This window comes from Enhydra lutris, unplaced genomic scaffold (genome assembly GCF_002288905.1).
Source record: "Enhydra lutris kenyoni isolate GAN:26980312 unplaced genomic scaffold, ASM228890v2 scaffoldscaffold10, whole genome shotgun sequence".
In the NCBI taxonomy this organism is placed as follows: Eukaryota; Metazoa; Chordata; class Mammalia; order Carnivora; family Mustelidae; genus Enhydra; species Enhydra lutris.
The window spans coordinates 10468120-10494407 of record NW_019154094.1 but is presented as its reverse complement, the minus strand read 5'-3'; the positions used below and the strand labels follow the sequence as shown (position 1 = coordinate 10494407).

At 40.3% G+C, this 26288-nt stretch overlaps 1 protein-coding gene and 1 pseudogene across 12 annotated transcripts in view; both read left to right on the top strand.

The window, feature by feature from the left end:
* LOC111143886 (polybromo 1) overlaps window positions 1-26288 on the top strand; it is a 128081-nt gene that overhangs the window by 48417 nt on the left and 53376 nt on the right. For 9 of the 12 annotated variants that reach the window (XM_022497918.1, XM_022497916.1, XM_022497915.1 and 6 more), the window contains 6 exons: window positions 355-496; window positions 1614-1711; window positions 10133-10409; window positions 12349-12454; window positions 15870-16512; window positions 20477-20688. In XM_022497918.1, the coding sequence (XP_022353626.1) occupies window positions 355-496; window positions 1614-1711; window positions 10133-10409; window positions 12349-12454; window positions 15870-16512; window positions 20477-20688 (1478 nt within the window). Of the gene's footprint in view, window positions 1-354; window positions 497-1613; window positions 1712-3767; window positions 3813-10132; window positions 10410-12348; window positions 12455-15869; window positions 16513-20476; window positions 20689-26288 lie in introns of all 12 variants that reach the window. The other 3 variants (XM_022497921.1, XM_022497920.1, XM_022497923.1) reach the window with 1 other exon arrangement.
* On the top strand, window positions 21077-21894 carry LOC111143900 (annotated as a pseudogene).

The window sequence follows — 26288 nt, the reverse complement described above, 5'->3', positions numbered from 1 at the left end:
GTATCTTAAACCTCCATGATTTTTCTTTTTTCTTCCTGGGGTTTGCATGTTAACCACTAACAGAGGTTTTCCATTAGGATTTTTGCTAATATATGTGCTTTGTAATTGACCACCTTGGCACGTAGGTCCTCTTATTATTTCTTATGTTTCTGGATTTCCAGGTAGACTGTCATACTGCCTAAATACAATGGTGCTTTTGTCTCCTTTCTGTCTTGAAGGTAGATGGGCCTCTCATCAGTATCACAAGTAAAGAGGTCAGCTAGTGCGTGCTAGGATTTTTGTACCAAACTTTCAGTAAGGGTATTTCATCATTTTCTTAATGGTAAATTGTAGCCCTGTGTTTGTCTTTCACAGAACAAAGCTAAAGAATCAAGAATATGAAACTTTAGATCATTTGGAGTGTGATCTGAATTTAATGTTTGAAAATGCCAAACGCTACAATGTTCCCAATTCAGCCATCTACAAGCGGGTTCTGAAATTGCAGCAGGTCATGCAGGTATGATCCCCGGATTTGCTTAGCTGTGGTACGGACAGCTGGAATAATTCCACAGACTGGGAGTGTGTGCTTTTAAGATGTGTGATTTCTCCCAGCAGTATCACATCATTTGTTTCAACCACAAGTACTGCTGAGTATGTTTTTTTAGAGTTGTCAGGAACATGTAGAGTAGGAATAATAATTTAGACTGGGCTAGCCTTGTGAGTGGAAGAAGCAGGGATTTGTGCGTGGGAGGTAATTTTAGGGCCTCAGGAAGTTTCCCTCCAGTCGCAGATGGTCCTCTATCATGTAGATTTTATTTCTTTGGTTCTAGACTTGCGTATGTTACGGTAGCAAAATTGGTCCTAGGAGAAGGTAACTAATCACTGTACAGTGTTCAGGAATTTTTCAGATCCTTTCTGAGAGCACGTCTTAGTGGGCACGGGAAGTCATGGGTGATCTAGGCGTTTTGAAGAAAGGCAGAGGTACGAAATACAAATTGTGTCTGTCAGTTTTGAGTAGAATCTTTCTGGAAAAAGAATCCCGGAGCAAGGAAGCAACAAAAGAATTTTGGATCCCCTGGAGAATCTTCGTTCTGTGTAATTGATCCCGGCCTCGGTGCTGCGCATTTCATGTATTTCCTTTCGGCGCTGCGCGCGCATTCCCTAAGTCTGCAGCGGTCGGACTTTCAGCTCTTTGGCAGAAGGTCTTTAAAAATGCATGTGTTGGAAGTAGATCTTCTTTCACCTCTCGCGTTAAACCTTCTTCTTAGCCACAGCATCGCTGAAGAAGTCCAAGGCACCAAAAACTGTCTTTAGTTGGCTTCGCCTAAAAGTGGCAGGACACTCCTACAACTTGCCTCAGCGCTTTGAACAAGCCGGTGCCCTTGTAGTCTGGTACTTGAGCTAGTGTTGCGTCCTCAATCTGCCAGATCCAGTTTTTAACCTACTTGTCTACAGGTCGTGCAGGCTTTTGTCAGACCGGGTTATTGAAAATGTTTACTGACTCTTTAATTCTGTGCATCTTACATGTGGTTGTATTTCTCTAAGAGAATCTGGTATGTCTAGCTGTTTAATATTCATATATTCTGAGAGCATTCAGCAGGAGAGCTTGACTCCCAGGGTCTGCTCTGTTTCAGGCAAAGAAGAAGGAGCTTGCTAGGAGGGATGACATTGAGGATGGAGACAGCATGATTTCTTCAGCCACCTCTGATGCTGGTAGTGCCAAAAGAAAAAGGTACATATTCTTCTCATAGATGGAGACATCTATTTTTCTATCATTTTGTTTTTGATAAGTGCAGAAAAATGTGTCTTTAAGCTGTCAGGTATGAATTTGCTTACAAGCTCTAATTATTTGCTAACAGATCTTCTGTTAGAATTCATTTGTGAATCGTATGATCAGCACTGCTATTGGTGCAAGTGCCGGAATGGCTGTAGATCGCAAGGACGAAAGTGACAGCTCCTTACAGGGCTCGGCAAAGCATGTTACTCTGTTGGCTGTCTGGGCCATTTTGCTTTAATGTAGCATTTCAGGAGAGCCACTTGAATCTCATTTAGGTAATTTCTACATGGTGAATTGCAAAAAAATTCAGTACTATCACTACAGTGAAGTAAGTCGCTGATACTCTCACGTCTTTGGTTTTACTTATTAATCTGATCTTTATTTGCCATTTTAAGGATGTCAGATTGTAAATTACCAAGTCACAACTTCTTGTAGTTGATAAAATGCTAAGCTAGTTGTTTGGTTTTTCTCTCTCATGTTTCTCCGAACTTCCGTCCCCCTTCCTTTCTCTCATGGGTTCTGTGGAAGGACTCTTCACTGTCAGATTCTGAAGCTGGACTCTATAAAGAATCCTGCAAGAGCGACTCTTTTGTCTACGCCTCCCACACAGAGTTTCTCTGGCTCGATCTTTGTCGAACACCATATTCTCCCTCAGCCTTAACTGTCTCACCATCTTTGTAGCAGCAGTCACTCCAGGGAGGACACCACGAACAAGAAATAAGCTAATCACTAATAGTGGGGGCAGATCCAGAGTTGAATGAAGAAGTCACTAATAACATTAAGAGATCCACTGAGAGCAGAGGCTTTTAAAAAGTGGTTTACAAAAGAGAAGCTATCCCATCTTTACCTCTTACAAATAGCATTTGGGAAAACTTTTTTAGCTTTGGGAGTAACTGCTGTGCTATGCCATGGTAATGAAATTGATTGGTGTACCCTGAGATGTGAGTCTCCTCCATTACTGGCCTATGAATTTCATCCTTCCAAGTTCTTAATTCCTTGTTATACCAGGGACAACGGAGGAAAAATGTGAAACCAGATCAGAAACATCAAGTCAAGGACATCTTTGAGTGTAATTATATAACTACTACAGCATCACCTGTGTTTTCCAGATCAGTCACCCATCAAAGATAAAAACTTCTAAGGCAAAAGAAGGTAATGGAGGCAAAGTGATGGTACAGTTAGTGCCAACACCGAATGGAAAGAGATCTGAAACTAGTTGAGCGTTACAACTGTTCTGAGGAAGCGTTAGCCCAGGCCAGATCCTTAATGACCTCTCTGTCTCTGTGGCTTATAGTTGGTGGGACAACCCAAGTAAATCACAGGAAAGTTATTGCTCTAAAACCTCCCACAAAAAGAAAACTGAAGCATTATGTTGTTGAATTCATAAAATCCTCCTTCAGATAAAATGTCTCTGTAAACAGGTTTCCTAGGAAGTGAAAAACACAAATAAGAGAAGAACAAATTTAAATCATAGCTAAAGCAATAAAAGAACATTCCTGGTTTTGAAATACAGGCATGAATAGACAGAGGTTGAGAGAAGCGAGTCCTATGCTTTGAACTGTGTCAAAGAAAGAAATGTTAACGAGCCTTTTAGGAGGTAGCTCGTTATGTTACGAGGTTTTGCTAATGAGAAATAGACTTTTCGGGAATTCAGGCAAACATAGCTGCCTAGTCAGCTTGTCCAGTGAAGTCAGGGCCAGGTTTTCTAAGTACCACTTGACTTCTCAATACTGTGTATGATTCTATCTTTGCCTTATTTTTTTAATATCAAAAAGTGTGGGAAAAAAATGTATGTTCTCTTCATTCTGGGAGTACAGTCTTCTCCCCCACCCCTTTGCCCAAAAGTCTACCTGCTGTTTTCCTGTTAAAATGTTCCAAGTATTCTTAATATCTTTTATCCTTTGGATTGGATAAGCCTCTTTTTTCTCAACCGTATTTGGTTTATACATGACCCTCCTATGTTGCTTGTTTTGTTTCTCTTTACATGTAATGTTTGTTTCTGCTTTCCCAGGAACACTCTTGACAGTGAGGTGTTGGGTCTCAGGAGGCTCTCCAGGTGTGCAGTCCTTTTTTATGCATAAACGTATTTTTAAAAGTATAACTTCCGTGGCATGGTCTGTACTGATTAGGTGAAAAGTGAAGTCTTAAGCATGTGAAATAAGTTTTTATTTGGGTGCCAGTCTGTTTTATGAGTAAAGAAAGCAGAATAGTTGAGAAGTACAGTTGGTAGAATAAATTCGGGATTAGTTCGCCTCGATATGTTCTGAAGCGTCGATTTGTTGCTAGCTCTGTCAGCAGCCGCCAGCCCTGTCACCAGTCATGGTGGTTGTGCTTGTGCAACAGAAGGTGGAGGCTGAGAATATGACAGTGTCGCCAGTGTCCAGAGGCTGGCAGATGCTGGTGCCCTTTCAGGGATCTCTTACACATGGGGGTGGGGGTAGAAGGATCAAAACCAATGCTGACAGTCCAAGTGAAGTCAGCCTGGGTTGGCACCTGTGCATTGGGTTAGGGCTTCTTAAGCATGAATACATTCATCAGTCTCTGATCTTACCCATGTTTTATTTCTTTGAAAGCATCCATTCTTTTGCATGTCACTTTTGATTTTTAAATTATGAGTTGCCTTATTACAGTCCTGGTCATCCTTGTGTGGTGCTTTTATTTTCACCTTAGCCTTCTGGCGTTCATGGAGTGTCAATTGCTGACAGAACACCAGACTCCACTGTTACAGGCCATAAAGGAAAATGTTCAGGTGTCACCTCTGTGTGCCAGGAACTTACTTGCCAGGAAGCAAGGCAGGTTGAAAACAAATGAAATTGTGTGGGAGCAATGTCTTAGAATAATTGCACAAGGTACACAGTTACGTAGTTTTATAGAACTACATGCATGACTGCCCAAAGAGCTCTAGGAATTAGGATTTCCCTATCATGCTTTTCTTTGCAGTTTAGATGTTCTAAAGTTATCTGCATTTTGCTCCCATAGGCAGTCTGCTCTACAAAATTACTGTGTTATCATTATCTTCTTCCTGATATTTTCCTTAAGAAAAATGTCCTTAAATCACAAATTTAAGAAAAAGACCATGGGTTATATTTCTCTTACATCATTCATAGTGTGTATGGCACTAACTCTAGGTAGTAGTAGAAATAGAAATCTGGGGCATTTGGAGGAGTAGTATAACCCCAAGCTCTAGAACCTAACTGCCCAAGTTCAAATCCTAGTTATTCTAATTAGCTCTGTGATCTGAGCCTTACTTCAGTTTCTTCATCTGAAAAAAGAGTTGGTAACTGTACCTACTTAAGGTCATCATGAGGACCTAGGTGGTTGATGTGTTTAAAGCCCTTAGAACTGGGCCTAGATGCAGTTAGTACTCAATAAATGCAACTCTGATTATTTTCTGGAAGTAGTTCCTATTGATGTTAAGGCTCGGGAGATTTCATTTTTTTTTGTAGTCCATTGTTACTAGCCTGGGAAACTAATTAGAAAAGATTTGTTATTTATTAAAAGATTTTTCTTATTAAAAGGTTTTATTCCTTGTAGACATGAAGATGCAGTGAATGTAGCAAACCTTGTAAAGGAGAGAACCTTTGGGTTTATTTAGTTTAACAGCAGACACCACTGAAACTCTAGGACCAGGGAGTTAAATGCTGGGAGACCTGGGAGCCTATGAACAGGGTAGAGAGGCCCATGGTAAGTGCTGACTTTTGGGAAAGGGAAGGACATCATAAAAGCAGCCTGGTGATTATCAGCTGATTCAAGTCTTAGTTCTGATTGCTCACTTTGTGACCTTGGGTATTCGCTTGACCCCTGTAATCCTCCAGTTTTCCAACTGCAAAGTTGGGATAGTAAGTGTACCTGGTTCTTAGAGCTTGAGGATTAAATGAGGTCACACATAACAGTGCTTTACTAGCACAGCCCCTGGCACGTGGAAGAAGTGTTAGCTATAACCATAAATGGGAATTTTGTGTGTATATATGCAAATGTGAATACATATAATTATAAGTGATAGCTTCAGAGGAAATATAATGTTAAGGACGTTTGAGAATATAGTCAGCCACAAAGTATGAGGTTAAAGACTAACACTATGGCATAAAAAATTTAAAGGAAAGATCAGATCCAGAAGGGCTGTGGAGGTTCCTCTAAAACTTGGTGAAAAACTAAGAGAAGCAAAAAGTGACAGTGATTGCAGTGGTTCAAGCTGGGTTGGGAGTCAGGAGGATGGTGGTAGTGCTGGCCCTGGAAAATCTGATTCAGAACACAGCCTCTTCCAGCTTCTAATCTTTGTGCAATTAAGAAAAAGCACCCATTTCTCAAGACACTTCCATTTGTTGGAATCGCTGTAGTATAATGATTTTGTTAGCACAGAACCCATCATGGCCTATCTTCTGTAAAATTCTAGAACTGCATACTTCTTATAACAAAGTCTATTTTTGAATTGGTGTCCCCTTTTAAATGTGGCCCACATAAGTACACAATGATAAACAGCCCTGGTTTTGAACTCCCTTAAGATACATTTTACTGCAGTATGTTTAAGGGTGCTGATTAAAAAAAGAGAAGAATGAGTATGCCAGTTACAAGGTCTGAGATTAATGCACTTTTCCCAAAATGGGAAGGAGTAAACAAACAACTTACAGTTAGTGGTCTGAGAGAGGAGGACAGGTAAGATACATAGAGGGGTTCTAAGAAGAATCCGAAAAACAAAGTGACATTGAAAACAGTAAACGTAAAGTACAAATTAGGGGAATATGGTTTCTGTCTTTTTGTAATTTTTTTCTCATTTCAGAAAGTATTTGAAGTTGCTTTCAAAAGTCACAGATAGAATAAAGTTCAGCATCCATGTTGGAAAAAGATAAAGCAAATACACTAACCACCCGTGCTAATATAGTTATTATAGAAGAGTATGAAATTTAACTCAGTTTTTTTCTGATAGATTAAAACTAATGGGCCAGTAGTTCTCAGTGTCAAAAGCAGCATAAGGATCAGGAAAGATGTCAACAAAATAACAAAACTGGGTTTGTTCAGAGAAGGTTGTAAGTCACCCAGACAACAAAAGTTTTGCTTGCCTTTGAGGATGGAAACCAGTTACACATGACTGGTAAAGAGTGAATGATACAAATGGGGAGAGGATACTATTGGTAATGAAAATCCTAAAACAGTACATTTCAGTTATTAGAGTAGTCTCTTAAATAAATTCAGAGTAGTCTCTTAAATAAATTCAGTCTCTTAAATAAATTCAGATTTCACTTTTTTTTTAAGATTTTATTTATTAATTCATGAGAGACAGAGGGGGGGGCAGAAGCAAAGGGAGAAGCAGGCTCCCCAAGGAGCAAGGAGCCCAATGTGGGATTCGATCCCAGGACCCCGGGATCATGACCTGAGCCAAAGGCAGACATAACCATCTGAGCTACCCAGGCATCTGGATTTCATTTTTTTTTTTTAAGATGATATTTATTTGAGAGAGAGAGCACAAGCAGGGGGAGGGCCAGGGGGTGAAGCAGACTCTCCATTTAGTAGGGAGCCCAATGGAGTAGGGAGTAGGGAGCCTAGGTGCCCCAGGATTTCATATTTTGGATATGTCCCATTCAAAGCTGCTTAGTCTCAGAGCTATCCCACTCTCCTTTTACTTTATTGGCATTCTCCCTAAAATTCAGTAAAAAAGCTTTCCCTCGTCTTTAAAAAACTCATAAAAATCTGCCCTAGAGGGGCGCCAGGGTGGCTCTGTTTTGAGTGTCTGCTTTCAGCTCAGGTCATGATCCCAGGGTCCTCAGATCGAGCCCCGCGTCAGGCTCCCTGCTCAATGGGAAGTCTGCTTCTCCTTCTCCCATTCCCTCTGCTTGTGTTGCCTCTCTCACTTTGTCTCTCTCTGTCAAATAAATAAAATCTTAAAAAAAAAAAAACTGCCCTAGACCCACTCTCAGATTTGTATTTGTAGAGTGTTTGTAGCTTCATCTAGAAAAGTCCAGTGATGATTGTGGGTGATATACTGGAACTAGGAAAGGAAGAGAGCTTACCTGGACCAAAAAAGAAACCTTTAATTGTTCTGCATGATATTCCTGGATTGAGGAGCAATTTCATTTTGAGTTGATTATTGGAGAGAGTTTTTTAAGCTCACAGGTTCAGAATGGGATTTCTGAGTCTTCATTTTGAAGTTTGACCAACACAAGTAAGATCTAACGAAACCATAACCATCTTTAGTATTTTTTTTAAGATTTTATGTATTTATTTGTCAAGAGAGAGAGAGCACAAGGAGAGCAGCAGGCAGAGGGAGAGGGAGAAACAGGTTCCCCACTTGAGTAGGGAGCCTCATGTGGGGCTCAATCTCAGGATCCTGGGATCATGACCTGAGCCGAAGGCAGACGCTTAACCGACTGAGCCACCCAGGCGCCCCTTTAGTACTTTTCGATTTCTGTGATATCAAATTCGGGTTCTGAAATTTTTCTTTAGAGGCTCCCTGAAGGTTAATGTCATCTGTATTCTAATCTCTGCCCACATGTGGAGCTCTGTCCCAAGTTCCCCTTCCATTATCCCTTTACTGAGTCCTGGACTGAGAGGGCTCTTGCTCTCATACCATTGCGCCCAGATGCCTCTTTGGGGAAATAGTTCGCACTGAATGAAACTTCTCCTAATATATCTAACCATTACTTACTTGACATTGAGACACAAAAATATTAAGAGGGGAAAATGGCAGAAATGATCCCAGAGCCACTTCCTGTGAAGGCACAGGAAACAGAGGTCTTTATTTTCTTTTTCTTTTCTTTTTTTTAAAGATTTTATTTATCTATTTGACAGACAAGGGATCACAAGTAGGCAGAGAGGCAGGCAGAGAGGAAGAGGAAGCAGGCTCCCCACTGAGCAGAGAGCCCAATGTGGGGCTTGATCCCAGGACCCCGAGATCATGGCCCAAGCCGAAGGCAGAGGCTTAACCCACTGTGCCATCCAGGTGCCCCCAGAGGTCCTTTTTCCCTCCTAACTGACCACTTTCAGGCTTTCTTAGCTCCATGATGCTTGGAAGATAGGCATCTGACACATTTTAAAAGCTTGACCTAAGGATAGATATTTCTTTTCTCATCTGTTAATTATTCTTTATTGGGGTTTTGTTTCTTTTTTTAAAAAAGCATATTTTGAACTTCGGAGAGAAAATATCTGGCCTTTGGCCTCTTTATGATCCAGCAGTAGAGTGAATCACTAGACTAGAGACCCATTTCGTAGGAGACCCATTCAGCCACATTGTTTGCTTCCGAAATGAACTTCCTTCTATTTATAAGATAGGAAACAGATAAAAAATATTTATCTCTAAGTACTACATTATATGACCTTATAAATGTTTGTTGAGTAGACATTAAGTCATAAATCATTTCTTTTTATTACCTACCTAAGTATTCATCTGGAGACTGCAGGCTTGAATCTGGCTAGAATTTATCATTGTTCTGAAAGCATACCGATAGTGCCAGAAATCAGGAAAGATCATCTCTTCTAATAATTCACTGGAAAACTCACCTTGGGCAAGTCACTTATCCTCTCTGAGCCAGCTTCCTCAACAAATAGGAGACAGCCTATCTGTTCTCTTGGGCTCCTCTTTACCTTGGGTTCTAATCTGTGGTCCCTTGACTTTGGTCCACACCACGCACATCTGTCGCTTAGCATCCCAGCTCACTAGGAGAATCTGGAGAATAAGACAGGACTCACATTCAAGGATAAAAATTATTCAGGAGCTCAGGTGAACCACAGTGTTCATTCCTTCAGCTAGGTTGGGATATTGGTGTCGTGCCCATGGAGCTGGAGGAAGCAGGGACTGACCTAGACCACATAAATGCAGCAGAGACTTTTACCCACTGAGACTAGAAACTCTAGCCTTGCAGATAGCCTCCCTTTATTTCCTGGTCACCAGGGTATGCAGGTGTCAGAGTGGTTGTCTTAAGAGATGGCACATTCTCTTTGTGTGTGTTTGGTTTTAGCTTTCTAAAGTGAGAACTGTTAGTAACAGCAGGGAATCAGTAATTTTATTCCATTTTTGCTGTGTTCTTAAAAACAACAACAACAAAAAAACATATTTCAACTGAAAACAGAATTTCATTTTCATTGGGTGTTAGAGAACATTTTTTTTTTTTAAGCATTGCATTTCATAAATATTCTAAACAGATTTGTCTGGTGTTCATTGGCTGCTCCTGCCAGAGTCACTGTGTTTTAACTATTTGGAAATTCTCCTATATTTGCTTATAGCTGTCAGCATGTTTACTGTGTTTGTTGCATATGTAATCAGTAAATTGTAATCATTACGAAGCACCTTCCCACAAGATTAATTTTTCATTTCATGTTCATCCCTACATGAAGAAAACTGAACCTCTTCTCATTTCTCCCCTTTTCTACCTCCCCCCTCAACAGTAAAAAGAACATAAGAAAGCAGCGAATGAAAATCTTATTCAATGTTGTTCTTGAAGCTCGTGAGCCAGGTTCAGGCAGAAGACTTTGTGATCTGTTTATGGTTAAACCATCCAAAAAGGACTATCCTGACTATTATAAAATCATATTGGAGCCAATGGACTTGAAAATAATTGAACATAACATCCGCAACGACAAGTATGCGGGGGAAGAGGGAATGATAGAAGACATGAAGCTGATGTTCCGGAATGCCAGGCACTACAATGAGGAGGGCTCCCAGGTAAGATTATGGGGGAATCCTGGGGTGGGCACGTTTTCTTTTCAGTGTTGGTAGTATAATGCATTTTGAGAGACCAGATCTAGAGGCCTCACTTAGGTTGCTTTTCTCAGTGGTTAGCTTAATGCTTTGTCTTTTCTTAATTGTTAAAATGGCAGTTCATTGCAAAGGTTAGATGTTCATACTCTCTGTAAGCTGACATTCTAAATTTGAATCCTGCTCTTCCAGTCCCCGTATGAGTTTCTTATCTTCTTCCAAGCCTCATTCTCCCCGTCTGTGCCCTTGTGATACTGATAGTACTTATGTCAGGGCCGTTGTAGGATTTAAACAAGAGAGCATACGCAGAGCACGTAGCACCCAAATGAAAGCCAGCAACAGTAAAGTCTTTGCTCATTGTTACTACCAGCAATAGCTACACTTCTCTAGGGAAAGTCCACAAAATGGTATGATTATATAAGAATCAGGATGTCCTCAGAAAGGCACCTCTAAGTAAATGATTTTCAGTTCTTTATCAGTGTAGCTACAATACATTCTCCCTTCTTTGATATTTTTGTTTCATATTCTATATCTGTGTTTTTTATTGAAGTATAATTGGCATGTAACTAATAGTTTCAAGTGTACAACATAATGATTTGATATTTACACATATTGCACTGTCGTCACAATAAGTCTGGTTAACATCTGTCACCTTGCATAGTTATAAAATTTTTTTCTTGCGATGACAACTTTTAAGATCTACTCTCTTAGCAACTTTCAAATATGCAGCACAGTATTAATAACTATAGTTACCAGGCTATACACTATATCCTTGTAACTTATTTTATAATTAGAAGTTTGTGCTTTTTGACCCCCTTCATCCATTTCACACGTTCCCTAACCTCGGTGTCTGACAACCGCTGATCTCTCTATCTGTGAGCTTGGGTTTTCTGTTTTTGGTTTTTGTTTTTTCAGAATATAGATGTACGTGAGATGATACAGGTTTGTCTTTCTCTGTCTGACTTATTTCAGCTAGCATAATGCCCTCACGATCCATCCGTTCTGTCACAAATGGCAAGATTTCATTCTTTTTTTATGGCTAAATAATACTCTTCTGTGTGTGTGTGTGTGTGTGTGTGTGTGTGTGTATGTGTGTGTGTGTGTGTTTATCCATTCATCTATGAATGGACACTTAGGTTGCTTCCATGTCTTGTTCATGGTAATAATGCTGCAGTGAACGTGGATGAGGGTGCATATATCTTTTAGAGTTTCCTTTATCTACTTTAAAATCTCCCAGAAATAAAGTAACTTTAAAATCATGTGTTTCCTTTCCTCTTGCTATTACAAAATAAAGTAGGCACTGAGGGTACTTGTGATCAAATTTTCTGTCATAGGGGGATGCAGCTGTAGGGGCCATTAGGTGAGTAACTTTATTTTTGGCTATGTATTACCACCCTTTTTCAGTCTTCAGAGAGAGCCTAACCAGGGATTGTTGCTTTTCACAGATCAGAGGCCAGATTGTGAATTCAGACTGATATTAAATCCCGTTTAACAGTATTTGAAGTATTGCTGTCCAACTATCATATACTTTTTCATTTTTATTTCCCATTGAGCTAAGTCTGCTACCTTGAATGAAGGTCCAGTGCAAGAGAGAGTTGTGAAGAAAGCAACACATGTAATTGTTTTAGAACTTCTGTAAAAACTTGCAGTGATTCTGCTGCAGTAGTTCTAAACTTTAGCATTCATGTCTGCACATTAGAATCACCTAGAAAGCTTAAACAACAAACCATTTGAGGCTAAGGCCCACCCCGCAGAGATGCGATCTGATGGCTCTCTAGTGGTCTCAAGCTTTATGTCTAGTTCCCAACTAGCTAACCTGTGTTTTGAAAACTTCTTTATAGATGAGTGTTCTACTTCAATAGGACATTTTTTAGAAAATAATTTTAAATATATTTATGGAATACAGGTGTACAACGACGCACACATCCTGGAGAAGTTACTCAAGGATAAAAGGAAAGAGCTGGGCCCACTGCCCGATGACGACGATGTGGCTTCTCCCAAACTCAAGCTGAGTAAGGCAGCCTCACGCTCGTTACTTAGTTCAGTCCGTCAAGGGTAGATTCCTGACTCAATGAAATCATGTCTCATTAAGTGGTGAATGTGAACTCACTCTGGCAGGGAGTTTCCTTTCCTCCTCTGAAACGCTCTCTGTATTTTAAGTAGTTCAACTGTGGAACATATGTGGGGAACAGATTATAAAGTCAGAGGTTTTGTTTACTCTCTAAATGCTGTGGCCATTTTGTAAATATTCAGTAGTAAGACTAGGTCTTTTTTTCTATCTCTTACGCCTGCAAGAGTGTAGTGGCAGATTTGGTTTTTTGTATGCTCATTTGCTGAGTACTGGAATTAAAAATGAATCCCAGCAACAGATCTTAGACAGAACTTGAGAAGTTAGAGATGCTCAGCCACTGTGCTGTAAGTTAACTCCCTTGTCTTTGGAGTGTGGTCCGTGGATGGTGATGTTATTAGAACTATGAGGGGAGAAAAGACAACAAAAGCAGTTAATAGCATTGAGCTAAACAAGAGGTTTCTGCCTTATTTAAAATATGTAAATAAAATAAATACTGAGCAAGTTATAATGGTGTTGTCATATAGTCTTTGGAACTACATTTGCTGAAAGGGAGAAAACAAACAGACCCTGCTTTTTTTTTTTTTTAATATGAATTGACTCTAAACTGAATATTGTAATAGTTTTGGGTATGGTTTATTGCTAAATGATGATTCCTTCTTCTTAAGGCATTTATCCTTTCTTGGAATTGTGAAAGCATGCAGGTTTGCAGAAATGTAAACCTTTTATTCTACTTTTTAGGGACACAGTGCCTTTTAAAAATAGAATTAATTCTAGGAGGCGCCTGACTGCCTCAGTCAGTGGAGCATGCAATTCTTGATCTTGGGGTTGTGAGTTCAAGCCCCTCATGGGATATAGATACTACTTTAAAAATTAAGGGACGCCTGGGTGGTTCAGTCGGTTGAGCATCTGAATTGGTTGCAGCTCAGGTCATGATCTTAAGGTCCTGGGATCAAACTTCATTGGGCTCTGTGCTCAGCCGGGGGTGTGGGGGGGTATCTTCTTGAGATTCTAAAGTTCAGAAAAAGGAGATTTTAAGGTGTCATGTTGATCTCCTTTTCATTTCTCTACTTTGTATTATGAAAAGTTTCAAATGTATATGAAGAATGGTACAACAAAGCCCTGTATGTACCAGTTACTCAGAATCTCTCAAGATCGTGCCGTACTTCCTATATCCAGTTTTTTCTCTCCTTTTTTGTTCTGTATTATTTTAAAGAAAATTCAATGTCATTTCATTTCTACATAGTTCAGTGTGCATTTCTATATTTGCAGGCACTTTCTTAAATAACCATGGAATCATTATTACACCTAGTAAAATTAGCAGTTTCTTGGTTTCATCTAATACCTGACACATTTTCAAATTTTACTGATTATCTCATGAATGTATTTTTACAGTTGGTTTCTTCACATCAGGACCTAATTAAGTTCTGTATATTACATTTGATTGTCACGCCCTCTGTTCATAGTCTAGAGCAGGCCCCTCCCTTTTATATCCTCATGCCACTGACTTCAGAAATCAGATCACCTTCTTGTACAGTTTCAAATTTTGGATTAATCAGTTCACTTTCTTATGATATCAACTAACTTTTCCCTGTATTCTTCTCATTTCTTAAAAAATGGTAGTTTATCCAAGAGGCTTGATTAGATTCCTTATCAGCCCAGCAAGGATGCTTGCTTCATAACACAATAGGTTTTCTGCACTTACATTGCATCACATCTTGGAGCAATGTCCGCTTGAGGTAGAAGCTAAATAAGGTCCATATAACCACAGTTGATGGACACTACTTTTAATCTGTAAATCCCCCTCTCAACTTTCTTTTTTTTTTCCTTTGCAGTTTATTTGTTGAAGAAATTGGGGCTATACTGCAGCTTCCCACAGTCTGGGCTTTGCTAATTGCATTCCTTTGCTGTGGTTTATGTGTTCTTGTTTCCTTGGCATTTCCTCTAAATTGGTAGTTGGAGCAAGAGGCTTGATTTAAATTAGATTTAATCCTCATCCCCTCCTTTTGGCACAAAAACCAACTTCAGAGGTGGCGGATGGTCTTCCACTGGGTAGCCCGGTAACAGCTGTTTGTTCTCCCACATGTTAACAGCTATTGATGCTGACTGCGTTAATTCATTGAAGAGGTTTAAAATAACAATAGTCTGATTTTGTCCTACCTTGCTCATTTAGCAACTGGAGTACTTCTGTATAGAGAAACTTTGCCTCATCCAATATTTGGTTACCCAGTAGTACAATTTTTGCTTGTTTGTCTTATTTTGTTTTGGGTTTTTTGAGAGGATAAAAGATAGATTCCTACCCCCCTTTGTTTATCAGTTTCTAAAGCAATGCCTTGCTTTACCAGTATCTGCCAACATTTACCCAGTTTGTCATTCATTTTTATACATCATTAAGAACTACTAAATTTAAACATGTTGCTGGGTTTTAACTCATTGCAGTTGTTGTCCTTATTGATGCTCCTCTTGTCCCAGGCTGGCCACTGTGTTCTACTGACATGACCACATTGACAGATTCTTTACTGCCTTGTGTTTCAAGATGCACAAGGCTTATCCTGTGCCAACTGTGAGTCAACCATTTACTAAGGAGCTACTGGTGTTAGTATTTGAAATATGTATTTCAGAATTATGGCCAATGTAGTCAAACTACATGAGGTTGTACCGCTACTGTCATTGTTGCCAGGATTTTCAGTGGACAAAACTAGGAAATCTTGTGTGTGTTTATATTACATTTAAAGATAAAATACATTGTGAGTTCATACTGATGCTCTTAACTGAGATTATAGCTACAAGATTTTTATTCGTGTTCTGTTTTAATATCTGGGTCTCCTTTTCTCCTGTGATAAAAATCTCAGTTCTTTGGGCACTTGGGTGCCTCAGTCCAATAAGCATCTGCCTTCGGCTCAGGTCATGATCTCAGGGTCCTGGGATTAAGCCCCTTGTTGGGCTCCCTCCTCAGCGGGGAGTCTCCTTCTTCCTCTCCCTTTCCCCCTCCCTCCACTCGTGCTTGCTCTCTCTAATCAATAAATAAAATATTTTTTAAAAGAATCCCAGTTCTCAAGGATGCTGCAGGTGATGGAATTTGAATGTCACATAGCTAGTCATTTGCTTTATTCTATGTTTCACAGCTATCTTAACATGATAGTGCCTATTACTCTCACTAAAAATATGATTACTAAAAACAGTTTAAATTTGTTTCCAGTTTTTTTTGTCCATAAGATAGACTTCACTAGAGACGTGCTAATTAAATTCTTTTACAAATCACTTGGAACACTCCCTTATGATAATGTTTTACCAACTGTATACAAATTTGGGTTCATTTATTTTATTTTATTCATTTAACATTAAATCTCTTCTTTTAGGTAGGAAGAGTGGAATTTCTCCTAAAAAATCAAAATACATGACTCCAATGCAGCAGAAACTAAATGAAGTCTATGAAGCTGTAAAGAACTATACTGATAAGAGGGGTCGCCGCCTCAGTGCCATATTTCTGAGGCTTCCCTCTAGATCCGAGCTGCCTGACTACTATCTGACCATTAAAAAGCCCATGGACATGGAAAAAATTCGAAGTCACATGATGGCCAACAAATACCAAGATATAGACTCCATGGTTGAGGACTTCGTCATGATGTTTAACAATGCCTGTACCTACAATGAGCCTGAGTCTTTGATCTACAAAGATGCCCTTGTCCTGCACAAGGTCCTGCTTGAAACTCGGAGAGACCTGGAGGGAGATGAGGACTCTCATGTCCCAAATGTGACCTTGCTGATTCAAGAACTTATTCACAATCTTTTTGTGTCAGTCATGAGTCATCAGGATGATGAAGGAAGATGCTACAGTGATTCCTTAGCAGAAATTCCTGCGGTGGATCCCAGCTTCCCAAACAAACCTCCTCTTACTTTTGACATAATTAGAAAGAATGTTGAAAATAATCGCTACCGACGGCTCGATTTATTTCAAGAGCATATGTTTGAAGTCTTGGAAAGGGCACGAAGAATGAATCGGTAGGTTTTCCAAGCTATTTCTTTTTGAGAAGTTGTGATTCAATGCAAAACAAAAGAAAATTCTGCTTTGATATACTGTTTCAGCTTAGGTACATGGTTATATTCGGTGGGGTGCTGTTTTGAGTTCTTACCTGGCCACAACATCTAGAGCACAAGCATATGCTATGGGGGAGAGCAGGCACTGCCACATCATCTGGATCTGGGCCCGTGGGAAGGAATACGGGACAATTTGAAGATCTGTTGGAAAGCATAAACTCTTAAAATACAGCCTCTTACAGAACGTGTTTTTTTAAAGGATGAAATGCTTATAATTAGAAATAGTAGTGTGATTTTTTTTAAAGTTTGAGTTCAATCCAAGCATGCTTTGAATAAATTACAATAGCTCTTATGTTGTTGATCTGAGGTTAGCCAATCTAAATTTGATCACCATTTCTAGTTCCTAAAAAGGCTTCTTTTTTTTTTTATATCTCAGATTTCTCACTTTTAAGTGCCTTTTGCAGATACTGAATGTACTAAAAGAAGCCATCAAATTTAAATTTCCATCAAACTTGAATTCCCTTTTAATTTTGATGTGTGTTAAGGCTTTGCCACGCAAGAATGGTATTACTGGCTATTTAAACAATTTCAGTTCAGCAGTTACAGTGTGTCTTCTGTGTGCTTTGAGACTGTCTTGAGGGACTATAAAAAGCTAAAAATACAGACCCTACCTACCTGGAGCTTACAGTCTACTATCTTGAAAGGAGACTTTTAGGCAGTGGGTGTAGAGTAATTCCAGCTGGGGAATCTGGTGAATCCTTCATTTGCTCTGGATCTTGAAAGAAAAATTAGTAACGTTTGCTGTTCCTATTAAGCACCTGCTCTTTGTAAAGCATCATGCAAAACGCTTTATCTAGATCATCTCTAACTCTTATAATAGCCGTTCTAGGTGATAATCTTCCCACTTCGCATTTGAAGAAGTGCACAGACAGAAGTAAGTTGCCTCAAGTCACACAACTAGTAAGTGGGATGGCTCCTCTTGTTCCCTACTGCAGAGCTGGTCACCAAGACACCAGTTAGTGGAGCCCAGCCGTAGATGATCAGGCTGTGCTCTGTGCTTTAAGTCCAACAATTGGGTTAGGACCTGTGCTTAGGGAAACATAATTCCAAGCATGAGACAACATATAACAACTTGCTATGTAGTAAAGATGGTGGAGTAGGAGCTCTGTGCTAGAGTTCTGAAAAGACCTGAGGCATCAGGGGAAAGGAGAATGGGTGGGATATAGATAACACGAGTGGTTTGACTGAAGGCACAGGGTTAGAGAATGAATATGGTCTGTTCAAGAGATAGGGGAGTTGGGGTCATATTGGAGAGGTGCTTGAGTGAGACATTTAGGAAATGGTCCTTAATGTTCAGCAGTGGAGATAGAAATGAATGAAAGAAAGGTAGGGAGACATCTTGCAGTCAAAATTTGCATTCTTTATTTTCACTTATTCAGCAAATGTTAATTGAGTGGCCACCAGTTCTAACCATGTTCTAGATACTTGGGGTACATGAGTGCGCAAGACACAAATTCTGTTTCATGGAGCTTAGACTTCATTTTTGTTCTCAGTTTTCTTAAATAGTCCTTAAGTCTAAAGTCGCTCCTCTCCTCCACTTCTGCCCCGTCCCCATTCCATCTTGGGGTTAGGTCTGTGGGTCTTCCAAAACTGCATTTGACTCTTACAACATTAGCAACTTTGTTTATCTTTAATAGATGATGTGTCTGTTTTAAGAAATGAGCAAATTTGTATCTCTAGGAAATGAGCTCTTTTCATTCTCCCATTGTTGACATGATTTGCTTTGGAAGGTAAGCCTTGAAGGTAGAGTCTTGGGTGCATTTATTTATATGAGGCAGTGATGAGTTTCACCCTTGTCCCCAGAGCCTTTCAGAACTGAGGGAAGCTGTTCTTTATCTTTGTGAATGAAGGTCGTATTATGACTGCTTATGGTACTTAAGCATAGCCCCGTGCTGCTCAGGCAGGGATGCATCATTTCAGTGAGTGATAAACCGTCGTTCTAGCTCTTTCACCAGTAATGAAGATGTATATCTCAAAAATACTAAGTTCATTAATTTAATGAAGCTCGTGGGCACTAGATTTCTATGTTGATCTCCAGCAGTGTTCATGCTTCTTTACACTCACCCCTCTTTACCACTGGCACTCAATATCACTTAGGATCTTACACCCTGAAATAGAAGGAGTCTGAAAGTTCCCTCAGGGGACAGCGGTCTGTCCGTCAGCAGTATTCAGTAACAGCACGGCACCGACTCATGCCAATCAGCCACTGGCTTCCCTCGTCTGCTGGCAGCATTCCTGAATTCAGTTCTCTGACCACCTTACAGAAAGGGGGACCCTTGGGAAGACAAGGACAAGGGAGGCACTAAGAGCTTCCTTTACTCTTAATTATTTCATTTTGCTGGATGTCTGCCTTTTAAAGATTACCCACCAGCTAAGGGGAAAAAGTTATTTTCTTTTTCCATCTTTAGTTTTTGTTCTTTTGCATGCAGGCAACACTGATCCTCTTAGATTAATAAATTCTTCATATTACTTTGTTGAAACAAAACAGGAAAGATAAGTCAGATGTTTAATGGCCGTGTACAGAACTTCCATTACTGAACAGCCTGACCTGATGGAATTACACATCTGCCCTTTCAGTGTAACAGGGGTTGCCAAAAGTGCATTTTCATTTTTAACTTTATACTTAAAATTGTAAGCTCTTATAAAATGAACTTTAACATCAAGTGAACAGTCTTAAGACATTTCTGTTCAGAAAACAGGCATCAAAATAATATCAGAGGAGTTTCTTCCCTTGACCAGTTTTATTTTTATTGCTTTCCTACAAGTATTAGCATTTCTATAACCTAAAAAGATTTTTTAAACCTTTCCAGAAACATTCATTTAGGTTGTTATTGGCAGTGTTTTTCGATTGTTTGCCAGTTCACCTTTGCTGATGGGGAGAAGCATTCCGGAGGCTTCACTAACATTTGATGCTCTAGTGGTGGGTATCAGCAGGCAGCTGACTGGGCTTGCTATGCCTACCCGTGTCCCCCAACCAGAATGTGTTCATAATTGCTGCTAGACTTTGTGGTTACTTTGTGAATCATTTTTCAGACCCTCATATTCCTAGAATTCCTAGAATTACGTTTAAGCCATCCTCAGACCACCGTGGATTAGAGATAGTAAAAAAAATTTCTTCTAGTCTAAATTCTGAAGCTGATTTTACCCAGTCCTCTCCTCTCATTCTGTAAATGAGGAAAGCGTCTTTAAAAAGGTTTCAGTGTGGCAGATCATTTTTTCCCCATCTTTCACTATGTTGCCTCTGCTGGTTCCCCAACATTATGTAGTCATTTCTGGGAAACTGACATGAACACTGACTCTGAGGTTTGTAACCGTTATAGGATGGATGCCCTCGTGACTTTGCAGTTTAGGGTCAAATATTTGCTGGGGCCTATCAGCCTAGGCAAGCATGATAGAGATTCAAAGAGAAGAAAGTGGACATTGCCTAAATCTTTTGTCAATACTTTATATAATGTGTGGGTCCCTCAATTAAGAGAAAGTAAAAATTAATCCAAGGAATAGAGACAAGTAAGTGTCGTAAGGGGTGTGGAACTCAGAGTAGTCCTTGATCATGGCAGCCCCCTTCTGTGGCAAGAACCAACAGATGCGTGAGCCTTGTTTTTCCCCAGAAAACTGTGTGAGGCCTTTTCTTTTACGTGAGCTGTATAAGAAGTGAGCCTTAAGAAAGAGAAAACTAGTGGGTATGAGGCTTGCTGAGGTAAAATGGCACTTCACCTTGTTCTAAAACTTTCAAGGAGATGCCCTCTGTATAGAAGTACCATTATATCCATTAGCGTGTTACAGAAGCATTGGGTAGGGTCCTCCACGTAGCCAGGGTGTGGGAAGGAAGCAGCTTGTGTGTCAACAGGTACTCTTGATGCCCTTATAGGACAGACTCCGAAATCTACGAGGATGCGGTAGAGCTACAGCAGTTTTTTATTAAAATCCGTGACGAACTCTGCAAAAATGGAGAGATCCTGCTTTCACCAGCACTCAGCTATACCACAAAGCATTTGCATAATGATGTGGAGAAAGAGAGGAAGGAAAAATTGCCAAAAGAACTAGAGGAGGACAAACTAAAACGAGAAGAAGAAAAAAGAGGTTGGTTTCTTTTCATTTTATTAAATATGAAGAAATATTTTACTCTGTTCTAGTTCTGGCTCTCCGAGCCAGCTGCGGGGATGAATCCTGTCTATGTGAATGTTGACTCTTTCAGAATGGACATGTTGAGATAGAAATGCTTTTGTCGTCCTTGGTTTGATCAGACCATTAACAACTGAAGTGCTGTGTGACACGGCTGTGGGCCCTAGTATTTCAGGAACGGTCAGTTAGCTCACAGGAGTGGAGCTCACCAGGTCAAAATACTATTAGCAGAAGAAGCCTGGGGACCTGCTTGGAGCTGGGGAGCATTCTCAGCAGTGAGTGCGTCAAGATTCTGCCCTGTCATGAAGCAGGACGGCTTTCCTCCTGCAGACTTGGGCCAGGGGAGATGATATTTTGGTTGAACCACAATACTAGGAGGAAATTTTTATTTTCATTCTGTCAGCCCCAAAATGTTACTTTGAGTTACTTGCTAGGATTTAGAAATATTTTGACAGTGGCAGCTTTTATTAGACATTTGATCATTTCTGGACTCGCTAGAGTCACTGCCATGGCCAGCCTGCTGGCCCTGCAGCCGGTGGTGCTGCTGGTGGCACCAGCGTGGGGCTGGGGCAGCCAGGACCACCGGGACTGGGACATGGCCGCACCACTGCCCCACAGGATGCAGAGCACTAGGCTCACTTCGTCGACGTACTCTGCGACTGGGACGTACTGGCCGCACTCTCCACGGAGGAGGCGGTGCACGGATAGGCCTTGGTTGATGTCTTCTCGCTCAGCACTGGGCCCCCGGGCATGGGCAGCAGCGTGCCCTACTTCTGCCTGAGCCCACTGCAGCAGTCGGCGGGCGGCCGGCAGGAGAATCCACATGCTACAACAACCATGTCTTTGGCATAGACTAACTTCTGCAGGAAGCATGTATTTGATCCCCAAAGTCCCCTCTCTGCTCACATAATACTGTCAGGAACTGTTACTAATGTGAATGAGATGGAAATGGACTTTGCCAGGCATTCACTGTTCATCCAGTACCCTGAGATGAAAACCTGGCCTTCCAGCCATAATTGGTTATTTGCCAAGGTGAGTTTAACCAGCGTCTGGATCCTGGACCACTTTGGTGGACCAAAAGTAGTGACACCTGAAAATACTAGAATGTCACATTTTAGTGAAATAGAATGCAGCAGATTTAACAGCACCAATGGGCTTGCTTAGGATGGTTTATACAGACTTTAATTAAGGGCTTAATGTTTGTCTGTGGAACACTTCCTATGTTAACCAGTTTTCTTTCACATATTGGTTTATTTGCTTGCTTACTTGTTTACAAAGTGGAGTTGGACTGTTACTGGATTTCTTGGAAGATGTGGTTGTTAGTTTTTTTTCATATTTTGAAGCCATTTTCACAGAGGTATGTCTTTCATTATAAGTATTTTTCCTTATAGTTTTTCAGTGGTGCTCCTTTGAAGAGGAGCCAGTGCCAGATTCAGATTGCCACTTGGCATTTGAAGGTACTCAAAGATGTGTCCTTAATTTCCAGAAGCCACTATGCTAGAGAGAGGGCCTGCCTCATCCACGGCCACACCTGCACTGCCCAAGCCCGTGCACCCGCGTATGTGTGGCCGAGACACACATAGAACTTTCTCCTCGTGGTCCATCTGTGTCTAACAGGCCTGTGTGGTATTGATCCAACATGGGACAAAACCATTTCTTACAAAGAACTTCTCTTTTCACTTTTCAAATCTAGAGTATAAATGACCTAGAGGAAAAGAAGCTCAAAAAACATTTCCTGAATTCGATTTCCCCGCCTAAATGGACACAGTATAATCAGTGTCCTCACTCAAAGCATATATATACACACATGTACACTTTATACTATTTTCTATTTTGCCCCCAAATGGGCTTGCAAAAGAAATAAGAAGGATGCAGGGAATTTTGTGTAAGTAATTTCTGGTGTTCTTTTGTAAGTAAAGTTTACCGGACATGGACCAGAGTAAAAACCCCTGCTCCCAAGTGCACTCAGTAGCTTTTTAAGCAGTGCTGCCCTCAGCAGTGGCCTAAGGCTTCCTCAACTGCTGTAAATCTTTAAATAGCTCCCGTGCTGTTACTGCCTAAATGAGGTCATCAGGAAGAAGATAACAGGATTTAAAAAAAAAAAAAAAAATCACATTTCTTCGGAAAAGAAGAAACCATTTGGTTTTATTACCTGTATACATGATTTCAGGAAATGTTACAAGGTCATGAAGAGATGTATCAGGAACCAAGCTGCTGATCCTTAAATGGATAAGAGGAAGGATGTGGAGTACTAGTCGTTATGTTTGAAAACTATTCAGCGAACTAATGTTTTTTGGGGTTTTTTTTTTTTTTTTAAGATTTTATTTATTTATTTGACAGAGTGAGCAAGTACAAGCGGGGGAGTAGCAGGCAGAGGGAGAAACAGGCTCCCAGCTGGGCAGAGAGCCAGTGTGGGACTCAGTCCCAGGACCCTGGGATCATGACCTGAGCTGAAGGCAGATGCTCAACTGAATGAGCCACCCAGGCACCCTAAAGTGAACTTCCTTAAAATCCAGCAAACAGCTTCCCTTTAAGAAAAAATGATTTAGGGGTGCCTGGATGGCTCCATTGGTTAAGACTTTTGACCACGGCTCAGGTCATGATCTCAGGGTTGTGGAATTGAGCCCTAGTTCAGGTTTAGGGAGGAGTCTGCTTGAGATTCTCCCTCTTACTCTGCCCCTCCCGCTGCTTGCTCTCACTCTCTTAAAAAAAAAAAAAGAAAAAAGATTTCTATTAAACTTGGTAAAATTGTTTTTTTACTCAAAATAATTAAAATCATTATTTTACTGAGGAAAGAAGAAATTTGATCATTTCTTACAAGGCTTTTATCATTATTCATTCTTTTCATGAGACAGCTAGCTACCTTTTCTGAGCATTATTGACACACAATGTTACATTAATTTCAGGTGTGTTTCTTATAGAGTTGAGTTCACATACATACCTAGGATTGTGATTTTCCAAGAGTTATGTTAGTCTTTAGCATCACATTTGCTTAGGGCTTTTCTTTCTGTAGGTAAGAAAATAAAATAAAATTGATTTAAAGCAAATTCTCATGCACAATGACGTATGCGAAGAAGAGAAGGGAACCTGATTGGCAAGAATATTTACCACCATAAGGCTAGCTGCACAGAACCCAGCCACTTTGCCGCCAGAGGGGATGTTATCATTTAGGATGGCGATAGTGTATGTGGTTGAGGGGTGTCTTTGCCAGCTAAAAGTGATCAGTACAGAGGTGAATGGGGTAAACCTGCAGCTTTGCTAGTCAAGATTACAGCTGAGGTTGAGGGATATCCTGGAAAGTAGCCATAGAAGGTCTGACACAGCTCTCACATACTCTTGGCTGACTGGAAAACTGTGCCCATGCAAGCAAGATGGAAGAATCTAACGAAAAGCAAAATACAAGGGATACTTGAAAATTAATTACAACTTTGAATGTGTCCCCCAAGCCACATGCACATCAGTTAGCAGAAGGTGAGTCCTTACAAATTTGAGGTGTTTGAGGACAGTCTTCACCTAAATCATTGGCTGACCTTTGGCTAAGCAGACTTTGGTGCACACCTTCATTCCATGTGTCTTCGTATACTTATGTTGAGAGTCTCAGAGGACAGAAGAGAAAGAAAGGAGGAGAAGAATACTTGAAATGGCTGTAAACTTCAAATTTGTTGGAAAACAGTAGCCCATGACTCTAAAAACACCTAAGTAGACACAAGGAGAACCACCTCTAGTTACATCTGCTGAAAGAAAAATCTTGAGAACAATAGTATGGTAATGGCTCCGAAGAAATAATGGAGGTCAGAAAGCAGTGACATGATACTCAAAGTGCTAAAAGGGACAAGAACTGAATAAACCAGTATAGCCAGTGAAACTATCCTTCAAAAATGAAGCTGAAATGAGACATTCCTAGATAAACAAAAACAGAATTCACTGCTGGCAGATCTTCTCTGTAAGAAATACCGAAGGAAGAGCTTCAGCCCAAAAGAAAACAACACCAGATGGTTGGCTCGAATCCACAGGAAGGACTGAAGAGTAGTGGAAATGGTAAATTTGTGGGTAAATATAAAAGTCTGCCTATATTTTTCACTTTTCTTCTCTCAGTTTCTTCCAAAAACATTAGGATTGTTTAAAGAAAAAGGTACAACCTCATTATTAGGTTTACAGTATTTATAGAAGTGTTATATATGACAATAGTAGCACAAAGGAATGGAGCTCTTTTGGAGCAAAGACACACTAGTTAACAAAATCAAGTTAGGATCAACCTGAAGTAGATGGTGATAAGTTACAGATGCATATTGTAATGCCACGAAAAACAAATAGCAGTAAAAACCCAACAGAGGAATTAAAGTGCTACACCAGAAATACTTGCTTGGCACAAAAGAAGGCAGTAAAGAAGGAAAAGAGAAACAAAAAACATAAGATATGTAAAAAACAAATAACAAAGGGCAGACATGAATTCAGTCATATCAATAAGTAACTTACAGAGGTGCCTGGGTCGCTCAGTCGTTAAGCAGCTGCCTTCAGCTCAGGTCATGATCCCGGGGTCCTGGGGTCCAGCGCCCACATCAGGGTCCCTGCTCAGTGGGGAACCTAATTCTCCTTCTCCTCTGCAGCTCTCCCTGCTTGTACTCTCTTGCTCTCTCTGTCAAACAAATAAATAAAATCTTAAAAAAAAAATTACATATTATGAGTAGACTAAACACTTGGATCAAATTGCAGACTGAATTTTATTTTATTTTTTTTAAAGATTTTATTTATTTATTTGACAGAGATCACAAGTAGGCAGAGAGAGAGAGAGGAGGAAGCAGGCTCCCCGCAGAGTAGAGAGCCCGATGTGGGGCTCGATCCCAGGACCCTGGGATCATGACCCGAGCCAAAGGCAGAGGCTTTAACCCACTGAGCCACCTAGGCGCCCCTGCAGACTGAATTTTAAAATACCTAACTCTATGCTGGTCTGTAAAGGACTTGTTTTAGAGCCAAAGGCAAAAATAAGCTGAAAGGAAAAGAAGCGGGAATGATGTACTAGTGAGGAGTGGCACCATCAATACCAAATGGACTTTTAAGAGAAGAACTATGATTGGAGACAAAGAGGGATACCTCATAGCGTTAAAAGGGTCAGGACATTGGAACATGTAGTATTTATAAATGTCTATACATCTAATAGTGGAGCCTCAAAATACATGAAGTAAAAACTGACAGAATTGAAAAGAGAAATAGTTTAATAATTATAGTCTCAGTACTCCTTCCTAAGCAGTTGATGGACCAACTAGACTAAAAATCAGTATCTTTTCTCACCAGTTGATAGACCAACTAGCAAAAAGTACAAAAGACTGGAATACCATTGCTGTGGACTGGAAATTTACATTTCCCCAAAACTGATGTGTTGTAGCCTCCTCTCCAATGTGATGGTAATTGGAGGTAGGGCCTTTAGGAGGTAATTAGGTTTGGGTGTGGTTGTAGGGGTCGAGCCACCACGAGAGGACTGATAACCGTTATAAGGGGATGAAGAACAAGTAGACGACTATTTGTGAACCAGAAAGTGAGCTTTCACCAGACACCAGATC